Source organism: Ambystoma mexicanum, chromosome 5q, assembly GCF_040938575.1.
Source record: "Ambystoma mexicanum isolate Mex_15411 chromosome 5q, UKY_AmexF1_1, whole genome shotgun sequence".
NCBI lineage: Eukaryota > Metazoa > Chordata > Amphibia > Caudata > Ambystomatidae > Ambystoma > Ambystoma mexicanum.
The window spans coordinates 857,324,552-857,349,389 of record NC_090933.1 but is presented as its reverse complement, the minus strand read 5'-3'; the positions used below and the strand labels follow the sequence as shown (position 1 = coordinate 857,349,389).

Below are 24,838 nucleotides of genomic sequence, written 5' to 3'. Positions count from 1 at the left end.
ATGTAAGTGTTTTGGCCCTCATCGGTGAGGTGCAGCTCGGCTCACTATGTCGCAGCGAGAAAGGAACTCACGTCCGGGCCTACCAGTCTCCCATTTAATGAATACAAGCATAACTTAAAAAATGTGATGGGTGCAAGGTTATTCATTTTAACCACTTGAATACCTCTAGACAACCTTCCACATCCTTGTTTTGTAACCTGCCTGCAGCATTGCCAAAGGAGACCAGCCATACGAACATCTTTCTTGGTCCTGCACGAATTGCTAGTCAATGTCCCCTCTAAAGGGAAAGCCAAGCAACCCATGCATGTTTCAGCCTTGTCAGGCCTCATCATCGAGGTACAGATTGGTTCCATATTAGGGTGCAGTGAGCAAGGGGCCCACATCTGGGCATACCCTCTCCCACTTAGGAAGATAAACTATAACCCAAAACATTGAGGGACGTCTGCCTAGATGTTAGTGTGTGATGCTGACAATAATTCAGTGATGTGTATTTTATTCGTGTTGTTTTTATATTGCATTAAAATCCATGAATATCTGCATCTATGCATTCACTATGCCCTTCCCTCCAAGTCTCCCTCAGGAAGGTTTCTTGTAACTTCAACATTATCTCGTTGATTCCAAAGTCCCCAATGCCCATTGGCTAGGAAGGGCAATAAGAGTACAATACATAAGACATATGAATGTCTCAGTTTAATACAATTGTGTCATCACTGTCGCTTACAAAACCCATCTGGTCATGCAGAAAAAACATACAAAGCAACATTGTATCAAAAAGAATACATACAAAATCCCAAATACCTATTCCTTCCTGCAAGAACCTCAGAGGCAGAGAAGCTTTAGCACCAAACACCCCACACTTTGAGCTTCATTTACATTCTAGGGTTAATTGTCACACAATTAGACGTCATGGGCGTCACAGTAAACAGTTTAGATACTTGCGAGCCTACACGCATACACACTCCAACATTTGATAAGCAGAAGATGTTGCCCCTTAGTGCAACAGTTAAACATTCCTAGTAGATCTCCCCTTCTGTTTCATTACTTCAGAAAAGAAAGCACAGCAACATTCAGTCGGCTCCCATTAGGGCCCGAGTCCTAAAACAATAAAGTGGCCGGATTCTGACGTGCATTGGGAAGTGATGCCACGGGACGTCAAAGTGAAATATGCAAGTTGCATTTAGCTTCTCGTTCATGGTTGAAACAAACACACTCAGAACAAGCATTTGCCAAGAGAACAGGTTTTCAAATGACTTTGATGCCTAAGTATACCATTCACACACCTTTTAAAACTATTTTTTTAAATTTATTTTATTTTAAAGTGCTCACACAGCCCGCAGGCATCGAGGCGCTGTTACAGGAATTGTTTGTTTTTTAGTTGCGCAATTGTTTTTTTTTTTGTTGTCTTAGTTGTGTATTTATAATGCACTTAAACACCCAGAGGTTTCTAAGCACGGACCCGGGGATCGTTGCTTCGTGTCGTCTTGCTTCCAAGGCACGCATGTTGCCGCTGAGCTATCCTCCCAGGACTAAGGACCTGTATGTAACACAAAATGTCCTGTGTAGGAAGATGTGAAAAAGAAAACATATTAGCGTGTGCAAGGAACGATTCCCGTGCTCTTGTGGTTAAGTTTGTGGTTTCCGAGGCACGAGGCCAAGGTTCGATTCCTGGCCGCAGCACTGTAGCCTTACAAAATTAATGCATTTTGAAATTTCAGGCGGGGGACCCCGTGAACCCTCTCATAATAATTGGGTGGACTCCTTCTGCACACGTGATCCCTCGATCTAGTCATTGCCTACCAGACTGGACCAAAATGGGAAGGAACGCAATCATTCACAAGTTGTCATTTCAATGTTAAAACCATTAAGTTTCTACATGAAAAAATATATCCTATTTATTTTATATATTTGCTCCTGGTGATAAAAAAAATAATTCAGGACAATTGATAAAAGTGTGCTAATACTAGCACAGGCAAATTGTGCACACTTAAAGACTGGGCAACCAAGACATGACTAAAGATACAGAAAAATGTAATGCGGCAATCTAATTATTGCAGTGTGAAAAACGCTGCACGTTTGAAAATATGCATGAGGTAATAGCAACCAGACAGTGTGTGGCATTTATTTTGTGAAATGGGGAAATTAATTTGGTAAATTACAAAATCTGGCATTAAATAAGAACACGATTGGCAATGGAAGGAGGAAGATCTGAGAACCTGCAGGATAAGTACAGCACCAGCAAGTCACTCAAAGGTCTCACACAGTGGCCCATCAGTGGACGCAGTTATGCAAATAGTCCGGGTGTGGTGTCAAGAGCTGGCACAATAATATTAAAATGCTTATACTATACTGGTATCTCAGTGTCTTTAAATACATCTTACACTTCTCATTCCATTCTTTTGGGTTCTAATTCTATCGACCACAAAAGGAAGAAGGGTTGAGGCAGCCCTGCCAGGATTCATACCCATGATCTGGACACGACACAGACCCCTCAATAGAAACGACATAACTTGCTGAGCTATCTTGCTGGTATTGTATTGGATGATATTGCTCACGGACAAGGAATAGGCCAGGTCGGAAGGGCCATCGCTTCATTGCCCTCCTCCAGTTCTTCCTGCCTAATTAACATCCCCACCCCTCCAGCTTCAGTATCCTCCTCCCTTTATGCAAGAGGTCCCCCAATGTCACAACACAGAGGTTATCCTGGGAGGTCCAGTTGGTGTAGGACCTCGCTGTTCATGTTGAGTTCAAAGCCCCTTTTCTGCAGGAAATAATCTGTGCCGTGAAATACAGTCATCCTATATTCTACCGTCAACCGATGATGCACGTTTCGGTCGCCTAAACAAGTCGATGGCTTATAATAGAAAACAGACCATATGGTATGATATGTCATTTATAACGTGCCTGTACACAAGTGTTTCTAGGTGCGACAAGACAAGGGAGGGAAGACAGAGGGAGGACAAGACAAGCGATCTCACTAGGCCTTGTGCCATTCAGATCGGGCAAGTGCGACCGCGCAAAGTGCAGGCGGAAAGGAGAAGATTCTGAAGTCTTCTGATGGAGAATCTCCATGTGGTTGCTCGGAGCATGTTTGCTTAATTAGAATTCAGTCCTACGGCTGCAGGGATTATGATTGATTTGAAGGGTGGGACAAACAGCATCTGGCGGGCTGAAACCGATTGGCAGCCAGTGACAAAGAGAACGAAATTGGAAAAGATCGGGTGGGGGAACCTCCTTGCAGACGTAAACCCGACAGCGAAAGCTTTAAATTCTCCCGATATGGGACATATGGCAGTAAATACAACATGAAGCCAGCATCGCGGGGGGATCGCATCCTTCGTGCCAGCACTCGCATGTAATCCCTGGCAGAGACTTTCTTGAAATGACACGAGGGAACAGGATAGCTAGCACTGGTTATTAAAAAATCGGGGTAAAAAACGAGCTGTTGGATCTAAAAAGAGCCCCAGAAGACGAAACCTAATCATATCATATCCTTCATTAAACGTTACACAGAGACTTCACCCCCATCTTTCGGTTTCTCGGCTACTTTGCGATAACCGTTTTAATGGTTGTTTCCTAACAAATTATACCATCAGGAGACCGCTTCGGCAATGATAAAAATGGAAGCGCAATACAAGAGCTGCCGCTCTCATATGTTGTGGTTTCAAATGAAACAAGTGAAGGCAGCCCTTGAGCTGGCATCTCACAGTAGAGCAGGATCAGCTGCAGTGTGCTCTTGAAACCATGCCACTGCTGCCTCAGTGACGTCGTGTAGAAGAGCAGAGCAAGGTGAAAGTGCCACATTTCTGACAGACAGTTGTCTGCCTTCTCCCGCAGCAGGAAACCTTTTCTGTGCATTCTGGAATTTTCGGGAACAAAAAAATAAAGTAATCCGATGCAGTGCCGGGAACGCTTTATGATGATATGATATGGAACCGGGGATCGAACCCTTGTTGCTCCATGTTGTCTTGCCTCCAAGGCAAGCACGTTGCCCCCGAGCTATCCTCCCTAGGAGTTGTTCATATAGTACGAAAGGTATATCATTCTGGACACTGCCATTAAATTCAAAGCATGCCTTCAACATATGCCATATGTGTTGAGTGACTGTGGTTTTGTTCAATGCCTCTTAGTGCAAACAACATTGTTAACATAAAACGTGAGGCAGTGCACCATTCCGCGGATCAATATGGCAGCTGTGTGGCCAAATACGCCGATTAAACAAAAACCTCTGGCCCAAAAAGAGAGCCATTATTTTCTAATTCTTATACTAAGAGGCAGGATACACCACAGATGCATATACCTGCGACTCCACGGTTAGTTGAGTTTCTAGAACTGAAAGCTGCAGAGGTATAGCTATGTTTGTGGATTAACACCAACCACAGGAACCTGGAAGGAACTGACATCGGAAATTCTGGGGTACAGAAGCTCATAGCAGGGGTATTGCTGCTCAGTGATCAGGGTTTCTAGCGCCTCCTTATGTCGTATATGCCATCATTGTATCTTTTCCTGACAGATGTCCTTGTTACGTATTCGTTTTACAGAAATTACGTTTTTTTTCTATTTCTATTTCCTATGATTTCATTGTAGCCACATGGCTTTTGATGGCACTTCAGGGGATGCCACTTGGTGAAAGAGTACGTTATGTCTATTTCACCACCCCCTCTGAGTTTGCTAAGCTAAATGCCCGCTGATCATCCTACGACGAGACGGCCCTCGGATCTTGATTGGGTCTCTTGGCGCGTAGGGCTGAGAGATCTACAGAAAGAGTCGGTACAGGAATGGTACCTTGGTACCTGCTCTGGTCTGTGTGCTATGTTTTATTTAAAGTGGTACACGCATCACATTTCAGTTTCAGACTATTCCACAACAGTCTGCCTATGGGCAATATACTGAGGGAAATTGGGATGCACAATACCCATTGTCAATCACAACAGACACACCGTGACTCGTAAAATCTGCAAGCATGTGGGGAAGGGTAGACGGGTTCCTCACATTTGATTCTATTTACATATTTTATTTTATTTCTCTTACATAGTTATTTAATTGTTTTTTTTTTATGACGCGCCTAATACCGTACCTGGGTTCGGTTTTTATGCGCGGATCCAGGATTCAAACCTCTGTTGCTCTGTGCGCGTTGCCCCGGTGCTATCCTCAGTTTACTATGTTAGAATTTTTTAGAAACTCACGCTTTTCCTAAAGGATTCGCAACCAGAATTGGTCTATGTGGAGCTCCTTCTCTTTTGCTGCTGTCCGTCCTTGAGTTGTTGAAATGAGTACTCCCAAGACTAGCACTCATACCATTTCCATCCCCACAACTTCACTAAAACACTAAAAGAGGCGACAGTACTTTGTGACTGCACCCTGCTTAAAAGAGAATGTTAGACAACTGTTGTGGTTTGTTGCACAGGGCTAAAGTAAATACTGCAACAATATAGTGGATTCCACTGTCTACTGCACAGTTCTGATGTGGTGCACGGTCGCTGCAAAGCAGATTAGAATTCCTTAGTTGGGCCACATTGCAGCATAGTGCAATTTATAGTGCCTTCAATTTGTGGACTGCTCCATCCGGTTCATCCCTGTCAGAGGTTAATAAATGAAATGGGCCTGTTTGGTATCTGAATTCAGCTGTCCAACAATACAGTAGTCAGTAGCCTGATCAAGTTCATCCAGCACCCTGGCCATGAAATCTTCAAAGCTCTTTATGTAAACATTTCTTTCCGTAAGAAATGTACACAAACAGTTAATTTCTATGAAAAAAGCACTTCGAGCGCATGAAAACAATCCATTGTTCTTGCAATAACAATAGCCTATTTTACATATTCTTTGCTTAAGATGAATTAGCTCGAGCATGACTTTAAGGGCCCGATTCATGAAACGTTTAGTGTGGTGCAAAGTGACTTTTGCAAAGTGACTTTGCACTGCCAACAAACAGCCTGATTCACAGAGCGGTGCAAAGTGTATTTTTGTAGTGCAACGTGACTTTGAACTGGTGCAAAGGTGGTGTGGTCACTTGGCACTGCAAAAATACACGTTACACCACTTTGTGAATCAGGGTGTTTTTTGGCTGTGCAAAGTCAATTTGCACCGTGCTAAAAGTTGCATGAATCGAGCCCTAACTTTCTCATTCAGAAATCTACCCTAAGAATAAAAGGCTTTGCTATCTAATGATCAACAGTAAAGGTATGCAACTCCAAAGTGCCTAATATTCCACTTTTCAATAATTGGCATACATATAATGTCTGCTTGTCCCCATAAAGGGGGCATATATAAAAAGCACACGCCCTCCCCATGTCTTTTTCCACCCTGCCTGTGATAATGCACAGGCGGAACTGACCAAGGTTATGTTTGCAGGGTAGTGAGTGGGCCCTACTAATAATTTCTAGGGTTAGGTGGAGATAATTGCACATTGTTGCGTTGGTTCTAGCATTCTCTTTGTATTCAAAGCCACACGCTCTGCGGGTCATTTTTGCATCCTTCTGTGACAATGACCAACAATAACTGACCAGAGTTATGTTTGCAGGGTAGTGAGTTGGGTCTACGTCCCATTTTTAAGGTTGGATGGAGATAATTGCACATTGCTGCTTTTGTTACAAAACCTCTTTGAGTTCACTGCTACGCTACTACAGGTTTTTCCCCTACTGAAATTAATTAATGGTTACCAAACCACTCCCCCAAACCATTTTCTCAAAATTGGGTTGGATATATTTCAGCCACTTCATGTATTTTCCTGAGGAGTACATCAATATATGCCGTTTTATCAGTTTAAACAGGCAGGCCTCTGGATTACTCTGAATAGGACCCATTTTACAGTCAAACCTTTACTAAGACCAACTGCAGGTTGTAGGAGTGTAATCAGCTACAACCAGGAAATATGCAATATAGTTTATCTTCAACATGCTGTACCAATTGTGATGAAATACACAGGGCCTCATCACGAGCTGGGCGGTACCGATACCGCCGGGGCTAATAGTGTTTCCGCCAACCCCTGCCGGAGATATTAGCACCGGAACACAGGTTTGGCAGAACAGTAATTCCTCATTCCCCATTCCCCATTGGGCCCAATGGGGAATTTCCGGCACAACTACTGTCGGTTGTATTACCCCACAGTAATTGTGATGAAAATCAGCAAATATCCAGAACAAATTTCCCCCAGCTCAGAGCTGTTGATGGGCCTAGGGGGGCAGGAAAACATTTTCTGCCTGATTCATGGAATTATTCGCACCGGAAATGGGGATGTGTGAGCCATTCTGCCTGCAAATCCCTGTTTGACAAATGGAGATTTGCGGGCAGAATGGCGCACAAATCCCGTTTTTGGCACAAATCATTCCATGAATCAGGCTATTTATTATTTTCAGCCACAGCTATATTTGAGGTTATAAAGGGATAGCAGTTACAGATATTTTTTAAAGATATTTTTACAGCTATAGTGATGTCAGGGGTGACACGATTGCCATCCAGGTCTCCCATCCAACCGAGAGAGATCCTGCTTAGTTTCAAAGTGAAGAAGCTGCCAGTCTCCTCAGGCCATGTTGCCTGATAAATGAGCCTAACTTACAAGATCACTTAGAGAAATGGGCCCGCCCTTTCCTTGCTTTGAAGCTAAGCAGGGTCAGTTCTGCTTTGAAGCCAAGCAGGGTTAATCCCAGTTACTGCATGGATAGGCGACTGAACGGTCATCTGAATCATTTATTTTTTAAACCGTACTACTGTCAGTCCTTGAACATTTTGCACTAAGAAAAACATGTTTGCCTTTTGCTGATTTGTTTTGTGGTATTTGTAGTCTCCCAGTCAATAATAAAAAAATAGATATTTTTACAGCTACAGTGAGTTTTCCCTCCCTGCAGTAACTGGGACGGACCCTGCTTACCTTCAAAGCAAGGAAGTGGTCAGTCTCATTAAGCCATGTTGCCTAATAAGCCACTGAGAGAAACATGGCATACGGGCGCTGGATCCTTCCTCGCTTTGAAACTAAGCAGGGTCGGTTACTGTGTGGATTGGAGACAGCCCACAGTCCTGAATGCTGTGTGTTTTCTTAGTTTTAAATATCTCATAAAACACAGCATCCACATACTTATTTCTAACCGTGCTACTGTCAGTTCTTGAAAGTTTTGTATTCAGAGACCATTTGTTTGCCTTTTGCTAAATTGCATTCTGGTATTTGTAGTCTCACAATCAAGATGGGGGTAATAATGCAGCAATTGTACACTTTTTGCCTAACATAGTTCTATAAGGATTTATATATTTCAGTGACACTATGGTATGTGTACTTTTCAAGTTAGCTTTATTAAGGTGAGCACCTTTTATACTTTGTCAGCATATGTATTGGAACATTTCCTCTCTCAGGTTATTTTTCTGGTGTTCATTACTTTTTTAAAAAGTCCAATGCTATTTTGTCTTGCACACTTTCTTCTAAAGGGGAGGGCAAATGAACTACATTTGTATATTTCACTTTAAGATATAGGTTCACTTGCTGTGCGTATATATTCATGGGTGCCAGCTTTTGATTTTTGCTATGGGTACAGAAAGTTCCTGGGCATATGTTATTCTTGATTTTTATTTCCCGTTTCCATGCTGCTTAAATGTGGTTAGTTGGGGTTGTGTGATGTATCACAACAGTCATCAAGAGACCGACCATAAGACAAGTGGATTGGAGCACGCTGCTTAACTAAAGTGTGTGGTCCATGGCAAATAATGTAATCTCACTGTGCATTGCCTAAAAACATTGTGAGTTCTCATAGCCTGCAATCTTTTATACATAACAATAGCACTCTCAAAACAGGACCAAATCAGTTTGTGTTTGATGAACACCTTTGAGCAATGGGTTGCAAGTGTTGGCTTCCATTGGCCCATATAGAGTGACAGTGCACACTGGCCATGGCTGAAGGCCATGCTAGTTGTCTGGAAAAATCTATGGAATAACAAAAACCCTTGAAATTCAAGGAAAACACTTTAGTTGCAGGGACGTTAAGGTGAGCAATACATTGTAAAAAAACCTTTGAAATTCAAGGACAAAAACCTAATTGCAGGGGCATTAAGGTGAGAACTTAACACAACAAAACCCATGAAATTCAGCTAATGCCACCTTAACTTCGTGCCCCTTTTGCACAGCCTATGACCACAATGATTACATCATAGATCACATCACTGATGACATCACTAACTACATGTTGTATTAGAACACTGATGATATTACAAATCACGTTGCTGATGCCATCACTGGTGACAGGACAAATTACCTTGTATATAACTGATTACATCAATAGTAGAATTAGATATAACATCATTTATAAGTTAGCTCATGGAAAGTTTTATTACCTTAATAACAATTTAGGCCATGGGCTTGGCCATGACGACGGCTGGGGTCACTAGCCAGCACCAAAGGCCATAGCTAGTGGCCGGTTATTGTTTAAAAATACCAATGTGCAGTGTTAAAAGCTATGCCTAGTAGCCCATCACTGGTTTAAAATATACAATGGGCACCATTGAAAGCTGTAGACAGTGGCCATGGCAAAAGGCCATAGCTAGTGCCCATTATTATGTTAGAATATACAGTCAGCACAGCTAAAGGCCGTAGCCACTGGCTAGTATTTTGTTGAAGACCATGGCTAGTGGCTGGTTAGTGTATATAATATACAGTGGGCACAGCCAAAGGCCATAGCTAGTGGCTGGTTACTGTTCTATAATACACAGTGTGCACTGCAGAAGGCCATCACTTATTGCATTTTATTATTTGAAAATATACAGTGGACATGGGCAAACGATGTACAAACCTCTCAATGTCAAAGGCCATGGCTAGTGGCCCAAAGTCCCAAAGTGTTTTCCTTGAATATATAAATATAAATATACAGAATGCCTTCAATTAAGGTGTACTCTCCTGAAGTTTTTCTATTGTTGATGCCACATTAAGGGATGCTATCTCTTTCCAAGAAAGTGTGCACATTTAAAGACACACTTTCTTCATATTCTCTGTGGCTAAACAGTGGTGACAGTGAGTATGCATGAACTGAGTTCTAACACAGGGAGTGCATAGCAGGATTACTCTCATCCATACTGTGAAACTATGTGTACTTCTGCTATTCAATCCATGGAAACAATAGTCGCTGAAAGATTAAATGGATACATTTCTGATGTATAAATTGCATGCACCTTTAAATGGTCACATGAAGAACCTGGTTAACAGCTTCTTGTGTTGGCTTCCATTGGCCCTATGGAGATGGAGAAGCATTATATCTATGAGTGTCGATGCCTCTTGCCCTATCAGTATCAAAATATAGATTCCATTGAGAAGAAGGCACTCATGAAAATCTGCAAATGCCAGAAACTGCCTGCTAGTAATTGGATTTTATTAAAATATCTCCGGCCTGATGTTACAGCCCTTTGGTATTTGTAATGTCCTCTCATACCTGGTATTGGTGTCCTACTAGCACCCTACAAATTAGAGTCTAGGTAAAGTTAAAGGTACTGCAGAGTGCTGCCAAAGGGGGTTGTTATGTTTTGTCTGAAAACAAAGTTATCCTCTGAAACCAACTGCTGTCTTTCAGCTATGGCAATTGTGGGTTCAACGCTGGCTTACTGCAATGGCCTTCTTATAAGCACTTCACAAGCGAACTGTCATGAATTGTAAGTTATCCAGAACACTGCAGTTCGTATTATTTGTAATCTTGTCCACCGGGATCATGTCACTTCTGCCAGGCAGTCTCTACATTGACTTCTTGTCCAGGCACGTGTTAAACATAAGATTTTAACTTTGACACATAAATGCCTTCAATGCTCTGACCATGCCCTTCTTGCCAGACGCATTCAAAGTTCTTTCTTTTCCTAGGAGATGCCTTTGCTCCAATAACTCCATTCAGCTGGATCTCCAGGGCTTAAAGCTGAAGGCACTGGCAATTCCGTGTATGGTTTTGCTGCCCCAAATCTCTGGAACAGTTTTCCTTTCTCCCTCCTCTGCATTTCTTCCACCTCTTGTATCATAAACGCCCATGAGACCTATGTATGTGCTCCCGGCTGTGTTGTTCTCTGCTTCTTGGTCTGACCTTGGTTTATGGTCTCTCTTATCTTCTGTGACGACTCCCTCCATCTTCTCTCCCTTTTAGCACTCTGATGGCCATAGGTGTGTGGTGCTCTTACAAGTAATACATTATAATAATTATATAGCCAGACGTGTTTTATCAGAAATAGAGCTACTAAACTTGACTTGAACGCATTGGTTTGTGAGGTGAAGAAAGTATTTCTTGGAAAGTCTTTCCTGCTAAATACTGCTATCATATAGGTTCAACCCATCCCAGAAAGTCAATTTTGAGACCCAATTGAGAACGTCAGACCGCAAAAGCCTTAAAGGAGGAACACCTTTTCAGTAGGACTGAGACTTGTGCAACAGAAGATCATTCTAGGCAGAACCTTCACTGCCAGCGAGGCAGTGCACGAGCAGCAATGAGGCAGCATGGGAGCTCAGGCTCAGAAAATATCTCTGCCGCCATTTTGAATGGTCCCATACGCTAACCTCTGTCTAGCAGCCACTCTACTAGTTGCAGTACACCCTGTGAAGTACTGCACAAGAAGATGGACTCTCATTTGTAATCTTAGCAGGAGGCTTTGAAGACAGCAATCCAAGTATCGGCTTCAGAAATATATTTTCAAGGCGCAAGCAGGGAACATTTTACCGCAAGGGGAAATATTGAGTGAGACAATTAGAAAGGAGTATGGGGCCAATGAGACACTGAGGTGGACTTCTGGGGTGCATAGTTTGATTTGTCTTCGTAGCAAACGGTGCACATTAGAATTGTTTTACCTTATGGAAGTCACAACTCTTATTAAATAATGCATAGTTGAACAAAGAAAACGGAAAGCTTGTTTAGAAATGTTGTTCCTGGAATCCTGAACTAAATATTGTTTGAGAGAATGTGAATTATTTTAAAAATATATGCAATCCTAATACCCTCACTGTCAGTCATAAATATTGGCAGAGTTCATAAAATATACTTGTCCTGTTTGAAAAAAAATGTGTATTTTATGACAGATACCAACACAGAATGTTCAAAATGAGACAATAACTCTTGCTGTAAGCCTCGGTACAGCTCTAAAACAATGCTTGTATTGTCTAGCGCATGTTGTTAAAAATACAATATTTTATAACATTCTTAGCGTTTTCAGATGTATTTCCATATGTTCTGGAACACATTTTTTGAATTATATATTCTTTAGAGAATAAAGCTATCCACTAACTGCAATGATTTGCAGTGTGTTTTGGGGCCCTTGAACTTCACATTTTACTCTCCTGAAAGAAGCATTCCGGTCTGGCAAGACATTTGGAAAACTAAAATATGCGAAGTAAAATTCACTTTTTATATTTATATAATATTCCACGTGCAGCTCGCGAAAGGAGTTCAACATGTGTTGCTTGCCACATGCACTAACAGCCCGGGCATCTTAGAAGGCAATGGGTCATTGGGTGTACATCGAACAACGCTGTGCGAATCACACCCAATATGCGCAAGAGTTTGATCCCCCTCGCACAGTGTCCTTCATTCCTCCTTATGATAACACCCAAATCCTGGTTCATAAAGACTCTGTATTTACTAGTTAACAAGCCCCTTTCATTCAATGAATAGGGACTATCCATTATCCATTACTATAAACATTGACCATTAAATTGCAAAGGCTAAGACCTACATCATCGATTCACACCCAATAAATAGGAGCCCGTGGGATTAAAGTTCATTTATCGAACCTTGAAAGGATAAATATCTGAATTCTTCCAAGCGGGATTTGGACCTGTGTGATCTGCTGGCTACAAACAGATCCCCAGATTGGATCATCAGTCCGTGATCTCTTTTCAAACTCAGGTCACTGCATGCAAACATTTCCAGCCTACCAACATCAAATTATATTTTGTCAGCTGAAGTTCCCTCATCACTTAATGGACAAAAATGGCTACCTAAATATTTTGGATTCATGAAAAGATCCGTGCAGGGAGGGTGCTAAGCAACTGGAAGGGTAAACATGAAGTCTTGGTTGCATAGTGCTTAGTTTATCTTTGTAAAGAACACTAGGTTATTTTTCTTAATGTTGTAAGAAACATATGGTTAGCACCCTTTCCTAAATCTATGCACACCATGTGACTGATCTACAATTTGACAGGGTACCAAATATTACAATATTAGCTAGGATTATCACCAAAGAGATCAACATTTTCTGCTAACAATTAAAAGACAGCATTTTATTTTTAGTATACTAAGTAAGCTTGCAAATTAGAGCTACAAAATTGGTTGCTGATCAATTTTACAACAACACAACATATTCGATTAGTACTTGTATCATGACTTCCGGTATACCAAGCAAATCCCTCCTTAATATTATTATTATTGGCTTCTTCAATTGGGTATCAGGTGTTATTATCCCCACCAAAAATATCGCCGTATATTTGGTCATCAGGAACGGCCATAGGCGATTTTTTTAGTGGGGTTAATATTTGGGGGTTTTGGGAGCGGGGGTTTCGGGGGTGTCCCCGCTCCCTTTAAAATAATATGGGGGTTGCCAGGTTGTCCCCTGCAGGTTCCATGCCTTAATATCACCGCAAAAATATAGCGATATTTTTGTATGGCGATTTTTATTTTGGGGATATTAACACATGGAACCTTCAATTGTAGCCTTTGTGGTGCCTCGTTGCACGGTAATTGTAATGCCTGCAGCATGCACCCCATTGATTTTCTAAGATGTTGCGCGATGCTCTCGTTTTTCACGTTTTGAATCCATATTTCATGAAAATCAATCAAACGTGAGTTTTCCACCCAATGGCGAAATCATAAAAGGGCCTTGTTCTTTTTCTTCTCCGAGCTAAGGGGAAAGAAAAATAAATAAATCCCGCAGCCCTCAAGTCCCGGTGGTAATGGGACTTGACGTCTCCAGAACTGAACTAAATTTAGGCAGACTCAACCTAAAAACCACGAGAACTGAATCAAAACCAGGTGCTGCCAGAAACGGACTCTGAATTCCCAACAGTTTAACTACTGGAACATCTGTTTCTCTGTTTGGTCATTCCTTTTTTTTTCTTGACATTTTTTAAAGTGTTTTCAAAGATGGGAACAATTTTGAAAATAAAAAAAAAGTCCCCTGCACATGCATTTATAATTACCTGGTTTAGTCTGTATGTTTAATCAGTTTGCATCGAGCGCGCCGAGCACATCTGATTTCAATATAAAGGAACCATTGCACATTGGACAGCTGCCACACTCACATCTGCCAGCGTGCTCTCATGCCAAAAAAGGGATAGCGATAACACTAGGAGATTTCCAAAAGAAGCCAATTGCTTAAGATTAAATGTTTCATTTTTTTTTTTAAATACTGTTTTGAATTCGAGGGCTCTCTTCTGTTACTATAATTGGGAATTTCTTGGCCAGTGTAGGAATGCTGCTTCTAAACTGGCTTCGCTCCAGCTGGTGAAGTAAATCTGCATCAACCATCCTCGACTGCCATGGGCAAGCGTCGAGGGGAATGGCGCTCTGCGCTCGAAAAAGGTCCAGGCGAAGATGGAGGTAGAAATGATACCAACTTAGAGCCTGGGCGCTCCTTGATCTGCAGTCCCTCTCAGAGGCAGTCAGAACTGTCAAATGCTGACCCCCTTAGCTATCTCTTTGCCACCTTGTCTAGTCCCCCCACCCCTAAGGCACGTGACTGGGGTCCTTTTTGACAAAGACCTGAACCTTCACCACTTCATTACCTTGACCGTCTAGGTGGTGAGCAGTTATCTGCTTACCATCAGGAAAATCTGACCCATCCCCGTTTCAACTCTGGTAAAACGCTCACATTCTCAAATTATCATACTTAAGCAGCGCCCTTGGCCAGTCTCCTCCTACCCCTCTCCTTCTCCTGACTTTCCCCTACTTGAGAAGTTGCACACCTTCTACCATCTTCCACATTCCTTTCCCACCTCCACACTCTGCTTCCATGCTGCCTTGCATTCCACAAGGAACTGGTCCCCCTTTAAACTCCTAATTCATGTTTACAAATCCCTATGTGGGCTTGCTCCCTCACACCTTAATAGCACTAGCCTCCACTACTGCTCTCCTGGCACCCTTTACTCTTGCTCACTTCCCAACCTCTCTGCCCCCTGCGCTTGATCTCGCTTCGGCTCCTTCTTCCTTCCATCCTCTCCTCGCTGGAACTCCATTGTGACCCAAGTGAAAAATGCTCCCAGTATACACTCCTTCAAATCTGCAATAAAGCTTCACCTCCTCAAACAAGAAGAACCCATTTCTGCCTTCTCCCATATCACTCCCCACCCTAACCTATCTGATCCCCTGTGGAGTAGCGCAAGTGCTGCACCACTGCGATTACACGGCGGCACCACAGAGGATCAGATGGGTTAGGCCGGGGAGTAATATGGAGAAGGTAGCAGGTGGTTCTTCTTGATTCAACCAGCCCCCTCAGCCATCTGCCAGGATTGTTACTTTTGTCTCTGGTATTTGTAACATGCTCTCATCATCCAGCAGGCATTTGCTCCCTATCTACACTCCTGTTGCAAAGTGCCCGAATCTACACTCCTGTTGCAGAATTGCCCCATTGGATCTTAATAGCTTTGCAAGTGTTTCTGGGTGAGACACATGTTATTCTCAATAAATAACTACAAATACAACATGAAAACAGATAGATTTCAATAAGATTTGCAAATTGGAATCAGCATGAACTCTCTCCCCACCTCTTACCTCTTCCCAATGCTACACACTGTGAGATGCCCAGAAAGTACCATGAAGACCTTCAGCTAGAAGGCTCCAGGCGTTTGCAAATCTTCCCTGCGACTACCTTTGTTTCTCAATAAGATTCAGGATTCGGGTAGTATTCGGCAGTCAATTAAGTCCCCTTTCACTCTGATTAATGTGTTTCAATCTGTGGTTTCATATGTCTTTTAAGTTCCTTGTAGGGTACTGTATCTGCCGGCTGGACTTGAAAGACATTCCTCTGTCCCTCAGATATTGTGTTTTTTGTTCACACTGACACCCCCACACCACAGCTGTGCTCACGCTATGAACACATGGGGGTTGAGGGGGGGGGGAGCATTCAGTGTCATGTTATCTCACAGTGTTGCAGGGATAATCCGATGTTTTGAAGGCACTATCTTGCAAGAGCTGTGACTGCCGAAGCAGCCACCATAAGAGATGGATTGGAGGTTGCACAGTGCGCCTGGATCTTCCTGGCTCGTCCTAGGATTGACCCTTTTGTCACGTAGAGCACCTCCAAGTAATGGGAACATACTGAGCTTCTGTGGGGAACCTTTGCTGCCCATCTGCCCTTGGAAGTGACAGTTTCTTCGAACTCGACTAGTCGGCAAATGGATGAAGCATGATGTCACTCCACCTGTCAGACTCCCATTATTAATACATTGAGCTGTGCAACAGCAAACATCTGCTACCATGGTTGCCAAGATGTCACTTCAGTGAGCATTTGATTTACAAAATACCATGTGTCCTGGATGGTATTTGAGAATTGTTTCTGTCTTTCATTAGTGTGAAACTAATGAAACCGGAATCCGCTTCGCTGTAGTTGTCTGAGCTCAGAGTTCACTCCAGTTGCACCAGACGGTCATTTGCACATTTGCAGACCCACCAGCAGTGCATCTGTTGCATCCACCAGGGCATGAGATCTGTGTCCGTCTGACCCACCAATATGGAAGGCAGCAAAGCATGGGTATGAGTGGACAGATAGCTTCTCGGCTCTGCCGACATCTGTGGGCCATGAGGCCATTGCTGCATGCTTCAGACACGACCTTCCAAATGCTTGCAATCACAGCCATTGGTGAGATTTGCCGAATTGACGTTTCACTTTGAAGCAAGAGATACTGAACGTATGGCTGCCGTATAGCAATACGAGTTCTTTCAAAAGGTCCAGCAAGGCTAGAAAAGTCATTCCAATTAATAGAGGCGTTGTCCACAATGCCCAATCGCCTGCTTGCATTCGGACAGTACATCCTGGTTTCATACATGATTTTACAGGAGTGTATCTGACTCACTCTAGTCATTTATGTAAGTCGTAATTAATTCACAATCCATGAACCTGTTTTTGCTACTAGTACCTCTGCATTTGTTGTGGCATATTTAATCACAGTGGGATGCCATTCCAAGGGACACCATTGAGTTGTCGGTGTTTTTGTGTGCATGTGTGTATGTTTGTGTGAGAGAGAGAAAGGGAGCAAAGCCAGGCAGACACTAAAGTATAACTTCATGTGCATTCCCAAAACATGAAAGTGGCCTCACAAACCTTTGCGTGCAAACATAAGTTTCTCGTGAATTTTCTAGGTGTTAGTGTTAGATGTGATGTGTGAAAATGCATCGAGTAAGAATGACTGCATGCTGGAAAGATATTGGCGTGAGATTAAGAAGTTTATAACATATTTCTGTAAAATGTGTTTTTTCCCATCTGACATAGCAAGTTACTGTGGAGAAAATCTCCCCATGTCAGACCAACAGTTTTCAAAGTAAAGAAACATGTTTTGTGTGAATCCTGTTTAACTTTCCACCGTTTTCTGACATTAGTAAGTTACACATGACCTCCCTGTGTATGTTATGAACAGATCGAGCTCTTATGTATGCCTTTTATGAGTTTCATCAGCAGCAGATGCGTGTGACTCAGCCAATCAGTTACAACGATTTACAGGCCGAATCCCCTGTTAAAGGCTTGCATTTCCGAAGGGAGCTGCGGGCTGCTCTCCCATGTGGCCCCATCTGCCGTGACCACTCTCTGCTGCTCGCCCCTCTCCTTACCACCTCTCCCTCTCCGCTGCCTCCCACCACATCCCCCCGTGGCCTCTAATGATACTGTTAACACATCTCCATACCCACTGCCATCATTATTCTCCTGTGGCTGCCTTGGAAAGAGAAAACAGGATCTCTTTTGAGCGCCTGTCTCTCGTTGCCCTCGTGGGCACCTCTAGTGGCAGTGCTCTCCTTTCATGGAAGGGTGCACAGCTGACCTATTTCTTTTTGAAGCTGTTCTACCAGCTCATGGGCAATTCTCCACCTCCACCTGACAAAGCACCCCAGCGCTGGCAGTAACTCCTCAATGTGATTGTTGTGAGGCAGGCCCAAAAACATGAAGGGAGGTACAATGGGCCTCATTATAACCTTGCCGGTATCGTGATGGTAAAGCCACCAGGATTACGCCAAAGGCTATTACCGTTTTGCCACTCAGTCCGGTAGCGCTGTTGCCAGATTACGAGTGCCGGAGTGATGATGTTAGTCCCCATTCATGGAGTCCCACAGGACTCCATGAGGGGATTTGTCGTCATTACCGGCACTGGCAATACCGGTGCCGGTAATGATGGCTTTTTTTTGCCAGTGGGGGGTGCCTGTCTTACCCCAGTTTTTAGCTGGAGGTAACTCAGGTACCCCACTGGCAAACCTGTAGTTGGACCGTCCAGTAATGTGCCGGTATACGTCAATATCGGCACTTTATTACCAGACCTGAATAACGCCGAATGTCTGCTGATAGGGCAGGCCCCTTGCGTGTATTATAAACGCAAACGTCGCAAACGTCGAAGACATAGGAGGCGGGCCTAGTCAGCCAATTCAGTGTTTTGTTTTACAAACTATAGAGAGTGACTTGAATTCTTGTAATGTAGACATGTCCTTTTAGCATTAACTTTCAGCAACAATCTGGTCTTTGTGGTCGTCGGACACGGTTGACCCAATTATATAGCTCTGTATTCACATTCACACATGTTAACACGTGTACAGCTGTTTCTGTTTAAATCCCATGATCTCCCAGACAGTGGGTATCCCTACTTGTATGTTGGAGGATAGGAAATAAGACGTGCAACTTTTTGTCGTGTTTATTTTTTAACCATGGAACAGACTGCAGGCCAACATGTTTATATACTGTAACATTATTCTCAAAGTGTTCTGTATGTTTATGGCTTTTCATCTTGACTCGTTGTTTATGATAAAGGGTTAATTAACATAGTCATTTCTTGTTTTTCTTTCAGAGCTGTTGGAACTGTGGCCGCAAGGCTAGTGAAACCTGCAGCGGCTGCAACACCGCACGGTACTGTGGCTCATTTTGCCAACACAAAGACTGGGAGAAGCACCACCACATTTGTGGACAGACACTACAAACACAGCAGCAGGGGGAGACACCGGCAGCAAGCTCCTCTGCGACGCCGAGCAGCGGGGCAGGGAGCCCTATCGACACGCCACCAGCAGCCACTCCCAGGTCGACAACGCCCGGTACCCCCTCCAGCAGAGAGACAACGGCTCGCTAAAGACTGCAATGTACAAAAAACAAAGACTTTTACAGACAATTGATGAAAACGATTTCTCCTCCTCAGATGCTCAGAGATTCAAGCTGAACTGTCAGATTTCAACATTTCAATAAAGTTACTGTATCTTGAAGCAGTAGTAAATGTCGAAGCCTAGGCCAGTAACTGGTCACCGTGACATCAAATGGAAAACAAAGATACCTTTTCATCAAAAAACTGAAACGAGAACAGAGACTATATATCACACAAGTGTAGATTTGAGCTCCTCCTTCGTGTTTTTTCCAGTAGCTGGGACTTTAAACTAGATGACCTCATAAACAGATGCTTTACCAAGCAGCACACCAAGAGATTGCGCACTGCTGTTGAAAGTAACAAAATAAAAACGCTAATCTTACAAAAAGTCACAATGTTTCTACACAACAATAAAGTGGAAATAAAAAGAGAGGAAACCCCTCCAGGGTCCGAGCACTGGATACAGCATTAGGCATTTTAACAAGAAGAGGAATGGCGTCCATGGGTTACTGACTGAACTTTCAAGGTCCAGCAACAAAACGCGCACATGTGCAGCAGATTGGAAGGAAACACAGATGTTCACCATTTTTTTTGTTTCTGAAAGAAAAATAATAATATCCGGGTCAACAGAATGAAAAATGAAGGATAGCTTGCAGTTAGATGTCTGAATGCTGCCGCAATGAAGGAAATAAAAACGGCACAATGCAACAGGCTCTTTTCTACACCGAAAGAAGGGGCACAGCCTGTAATTAATTCGCGTTTTGGCAGCTGTGACACCAACCAGCTGGCCCAAATAACCCTTCACCCTTTCTTTACTTTTGCAAAGGTTCCACAGAGGAAGACAATCGGGTTTATTTCGACCTATTAATTTAAAAAAAATGTAATTATACTATTTCTACAACATGAGTGCCATTTATAAATTTATTACAATCATTATTTTGTCTGGATATTTCCCATTGCAAACTGAAAGTTCTCGGTGTTAAAACACTCCTGTTCTGTAAGGTTTCCTCAATGGTGTTTTTTCTTGTAAATGTGTTGGACAAATGTGAAGATGGCCACGCCCACACTTAGTCTCTTTATTCCTAGCTGGTGAAAAAACCTGTATCTTTCTATGCTGCTTTTATATCTGTATGTATTTGTGATAGTCCTACAAAAGAACCTGGTTTTGTTTTTTGTTTTCCTCAAGAAACGATTTGAAAACCTTGCTTATTGGAGCTGCTATTTCACCCTTCTCGGATTTTCGTTTCCTGAAAAATAGCATGCTTCACGGAATGCTAACATATTGGTGTTTTTGTAAGAGGGATGTACATACATGTATTTTGCACTGTCACAAAGACTCCCTAGGCATGCTTTTTGGGGAACACTTTTTAAATATGCTAGAGCCATTTCAACAAGTTACCTGTAGCGTAGAGTAGTGTTGGAGTTTTTCTTTTTTGCTAAATTCACTATTAAGGACATTTTGTATAAGAAAAAGACAGCAAGATATCATTCTGTAAAAAAAAAAAGGGCAGTGCATGCTAATGGCTGTACGTTTAAGTATTTCTAATTTTACAAATAATAATAATAATTGAAACTCCAAATGTTAAGATGTAGATTGACAGCTTTAACACTGCTGAATGCCAGGTCATGCAGTATTAATCTTCAAAAAGGGAAGTCAGCCAAAGACTGATCTGATGGACCAAAAGCTGAACTCTGAAAGCACCAGTACTATTTTCCAAATGACCAGCATGTGAAAACATGCTCAGCAAGGGAAAGTGGGAAGTCATGAACCCTTCATTGTCTAGGGGCCAGACCAGAACGACTTTGAGAGTCCGGGATATGGTTGAGTGCTTTCCTGTCAAGGCACATAGACGATATGTGGCAATTGTATGCAAAAATGCCAGAGGAAGGAAGCTGTCCTCAGCCTATGTTGGCTGTGCAATGGATGATACATGAAGCATGGATTACTGTAATACAGTAGAATTCCATGCAATTTTCAAGAAGACAGCTTCCAAAGGTTCTGTCAACATCTTGCACGGCGGCATGTCAATAAAGCAATTACTCCAAACGTGCACAAGTACGAGGACATCTCCACGTATACTGACACTTGGCATGCTGTGGGATGCTCATATTGCCTTGGTAAGATTCAATTCCTCTGTGACCAAAAAAATTACCAGGTGCATCCCAGAAAAAGCCAGAGGGCACATCTGCTGAAAGTGGGAAGAACGCACAGAACTAGTATTCCAATGGGTTTTGTATCGCCATGGTGCCCCGAGACCACGTTGACATCACTCTTGACCATCGTCTTCTGATGACCACTGGACAGCCCTTTCTCATAGAGCTCTTGTATGTTCGAGGCTAGAGAGTGTCCACTAATCCCAAAAATAAGGTATCACTCATGCTCATAATGTCTCCGTATTTAGAAGTTGTGATGTATGTGAACAGCACTGTTATTCTAAACACTAGCGTGTAACATAAGAATGCACACACTGTGTTTCATTATATCAACCCAGGGCACCCTGAGTGAAAACAAAAAATACAAAACAACCCTTGCTCCGAGCTCAATTTCCTCCTCTTCCTTCTCCCTCTCTCCTGCAGTTTTGCTACAGCCTCCTCAGTGGCAAAAAGTTTCACTCTACCTCTGACAGCATGTATATTGCACCAGTAGCTAACACAAACTGGTCTAGTCAAACCAAATGGGCACAAAAGAACCAAGATACCAAAAGTAAAGCTCATACAGCTGCAAACCATATCACTTCTTGGTAACAATGCAGACCTCATAAACCTAAAGAAGAGAAAGATAAGAAAAACACTTTTGTTACTTTCCTTTTTTGCTTGTCACTTATAAGCAGGCTATGTGAGAGTATAATTTGTAGGTATAACAAAAAAAGGTAACTTCATTGGATATATCTAAATGAAGGTCTCTAAAAGGGATAGAAGATTCTCTTATTTGTCTCTTTTTTTCTCTACTCTATTTTTTTTCTTGATCTATCTTTACACTCTTCTACTGTGTCTCTTTCCTTCTCGCTTGGATCTTTCTCCAATCCTCCCTTTTCTCTCTTTCTCTATCACGAGACTGTGTGTGACAGGGCATCCTGTCATATTTTTCTTTGTGTAGGTGCATGTCTTGGGGATTTGAAATACAAGGCTGGTTTACTTATGCAAAGCATGCCTATGTCTGGAAAACATTTGGGGGAAAGTTTGCTCCATGTTGTCCAAAATCTTCAAGGGACAGAAAACATATTGGAGACTGAGATGCAGATTTGAAATACTTTTTTTATTTTTTTATTTTGGGTTCTGCGACATTATTGTGAAAAGAAAGTTGTTGTGCAATACTCAATTCAGACATGTACCACAAGGTACTGGTAGACTAGCACTGGGGGAGGCGGGTGGGAGGGCATAGACATCATGCTTTTGTCAGCATTGCTCTTGAGCTTTTAAGTCTACTATGTCTGAACTGTGGTTTCCTGTTTATCCTTTTTCTTTAGTTGGACTGTAATGTATGGTCTGTCAACCTGTGAATCTTTAAAGTATGAATCAGGTATTGTTGTATTCTTTACTGTGTAATAAACATGTAAAAACCTGTAGGTATTGGTCCTCTATGTTGCTGCTCTCCTACTCATTTCTGTTGATAAAAATGCCAGACATGTGCTGTTATGCTGCTGTAAATGAACTGCAAAATTAAATACTTTTTTTGAACACGACTTTCTGCTGAGTACAGTGGTTGTGAAAGTTAGGATTGTAAATGCTTTGTTAATATAGTCCTCTGAAAAAAGGCAGAGGTTGGATAGCGGCTTTTCAAGCCTCACTGTGACCCATTAATTGGCCATAAAATGCAGTCGCGTATACAATAACCACAGACAATATGCAAATAATCTCCATTAAAATTAAATATATGTTAATTTTCTCATTCATATTCATTGTGGCTATCCTGAAAGCCTGGCTGGATTTTACTATTCGGTTAGTCGACAAGCCCAGAACGTATTTCACGATGATGTGTATAGGAGGAAATGTTAAAATGTAGCTAAAGGTGTGGGAGGGGCTTTGTATGATATCGCAAGCCACATATCTAATTTCTTCTCCACTGACGACTTCGGTGCCCTCTTTCATCCTGTTGCTCTTGCGAGACTGAGACTGATCTCTACACAGGCCCAGAATCATGTGCACACATTGGGCCTAATTAATTAAATGTTTTGTGACATTGATAAAGCGATTCACGAATTGCGCATTGCTTGGCCCTTCCCACCTTGAACCCTAACCGAGCACATTGTGCTCGACGGTGAAAGTGCCACATTAGTACGAAGGAAGTGCCTGTTGAAAGTGCATGAAAGGGATAGAATATGCAAAATCTCAAGACATCCAGGGACATCTTGAAAACAAGATACTGCTGAGCAGCATGGGGTTGATTCCCGGCCTCGCGCTTTGAAGCTGGACTCCGGTATGAATTGCGATATATATGCCCAATTTACCTTTTAAACCATTTGTTTGGAGAGGGAGGCACTGGGAAAGCTCCTAAACATTCCCCTCTAAGTTCAAATGACAACAACAATTCCTAAAAATGATAGCACCATCATCATGTTACCATCTAAGGGACAGACATTTACTGCCAACCTGTGGGGATGCAAACTATAAAAAACGCTTTGCAATCGTAATTGACAACCGTGCATTGCTCGCACTTGTCCTTGCACAAGCAAGGAGGAGGAGGCGGCGGCAGAGGAGGAGGAGCTGTTTCACACCTGTAACACCATTTCTGAGATGCTCAATGAGGAGATTTATGGCACATACCAATTTCCCCCACATGTCAATTGGGCCATGGTCTGGGGTTGTTAAGATGACCTGGCATCATACACCATATGCACACACGCAGAACAGCCGCATGTGCATGTCTTACCTGCTCTTCACGTCCGGGCCACTGGTTCATTTCAGTGCACCACTGCCATTGTAGGGGACATATCACAGCCCACGTAATCCCAGTGCCTCCACCAGGTTTGTGATGCATCATTGCATCACTGCATAGCCACATAGACATGCCCCCACGCTCGGCAGGCAAGGCACAGAGTGGACCAGGAGTTCTATGCTGCTGCACATTTCCCCTGGGTCCTTGGGGCCATTGAGTGCATGCATGTTTTGCAGCAACTCCACGGAGCGACAGAGTGCATACACTGGAATAGGAAGTATTGGCATTCCAAAAATATGCAGGTCACCTTGATATCTGCCCTGCAGGAGTACAAGGATGAAAAGAGGCTAAAACATCCACTTAGCACTCACATTTCTTCAAACCAAGACACAGCACAATCATAAAGTTAAAACAGGCACAGTCAAGGCATATACCTATTTCACCTTTTGTGGTAATGTGGGCCAAGGGAAGACTATACTCTTAAGAGGGGTACAAATGAGTTTCAATAGCAACCCAAGCATCGAAGTATAACAGTGTAAAATAAAGGAATGTCCAATCAAGGTTCTATAAATATATATACACTTCAAATAAACACACCAGGTACAATAATAACTAACTGGAAATGCACTACACAAAAAACCCACCCCTGAGGAAAGAACACAGTACAAGCAAAGATAGTAGATGCAGCACTCTTAATAATGAAT

At 42.6% G+C, this 24,838-nt stretch overlaps 1 protein-coding gene across 3 annotated transcripts in view; it reads left to right on the top strand.

Annotated features, from left to right (window-relative positions):
- The window catches only part of RUNX1T1 (RUNX1 partner transcriptional co-repressor 1), a 191,716-nt gene extending 168,775 nt beyond the window's left edge, over positions 1-22,941 (top strand). For all 3 annotated transcript variants that reach the window (XM_069621346.1, XM_069621345.1, XM_069621347.1), the window contains exon 11: positions 18,974-22,941. In XM_069621346.1, coding sequence (XP_069477447.1) covers positions 18,974-19,249 — 276 coding nt within the window. In that variant the 3' untranslated portion in view covers positions 19,250-22,941. The remainder of the gene's footprint in view (positions 1-18,973) is intronic.
- Positions 22,942-24,838: the final 1,897 nt, after the last annotated feature.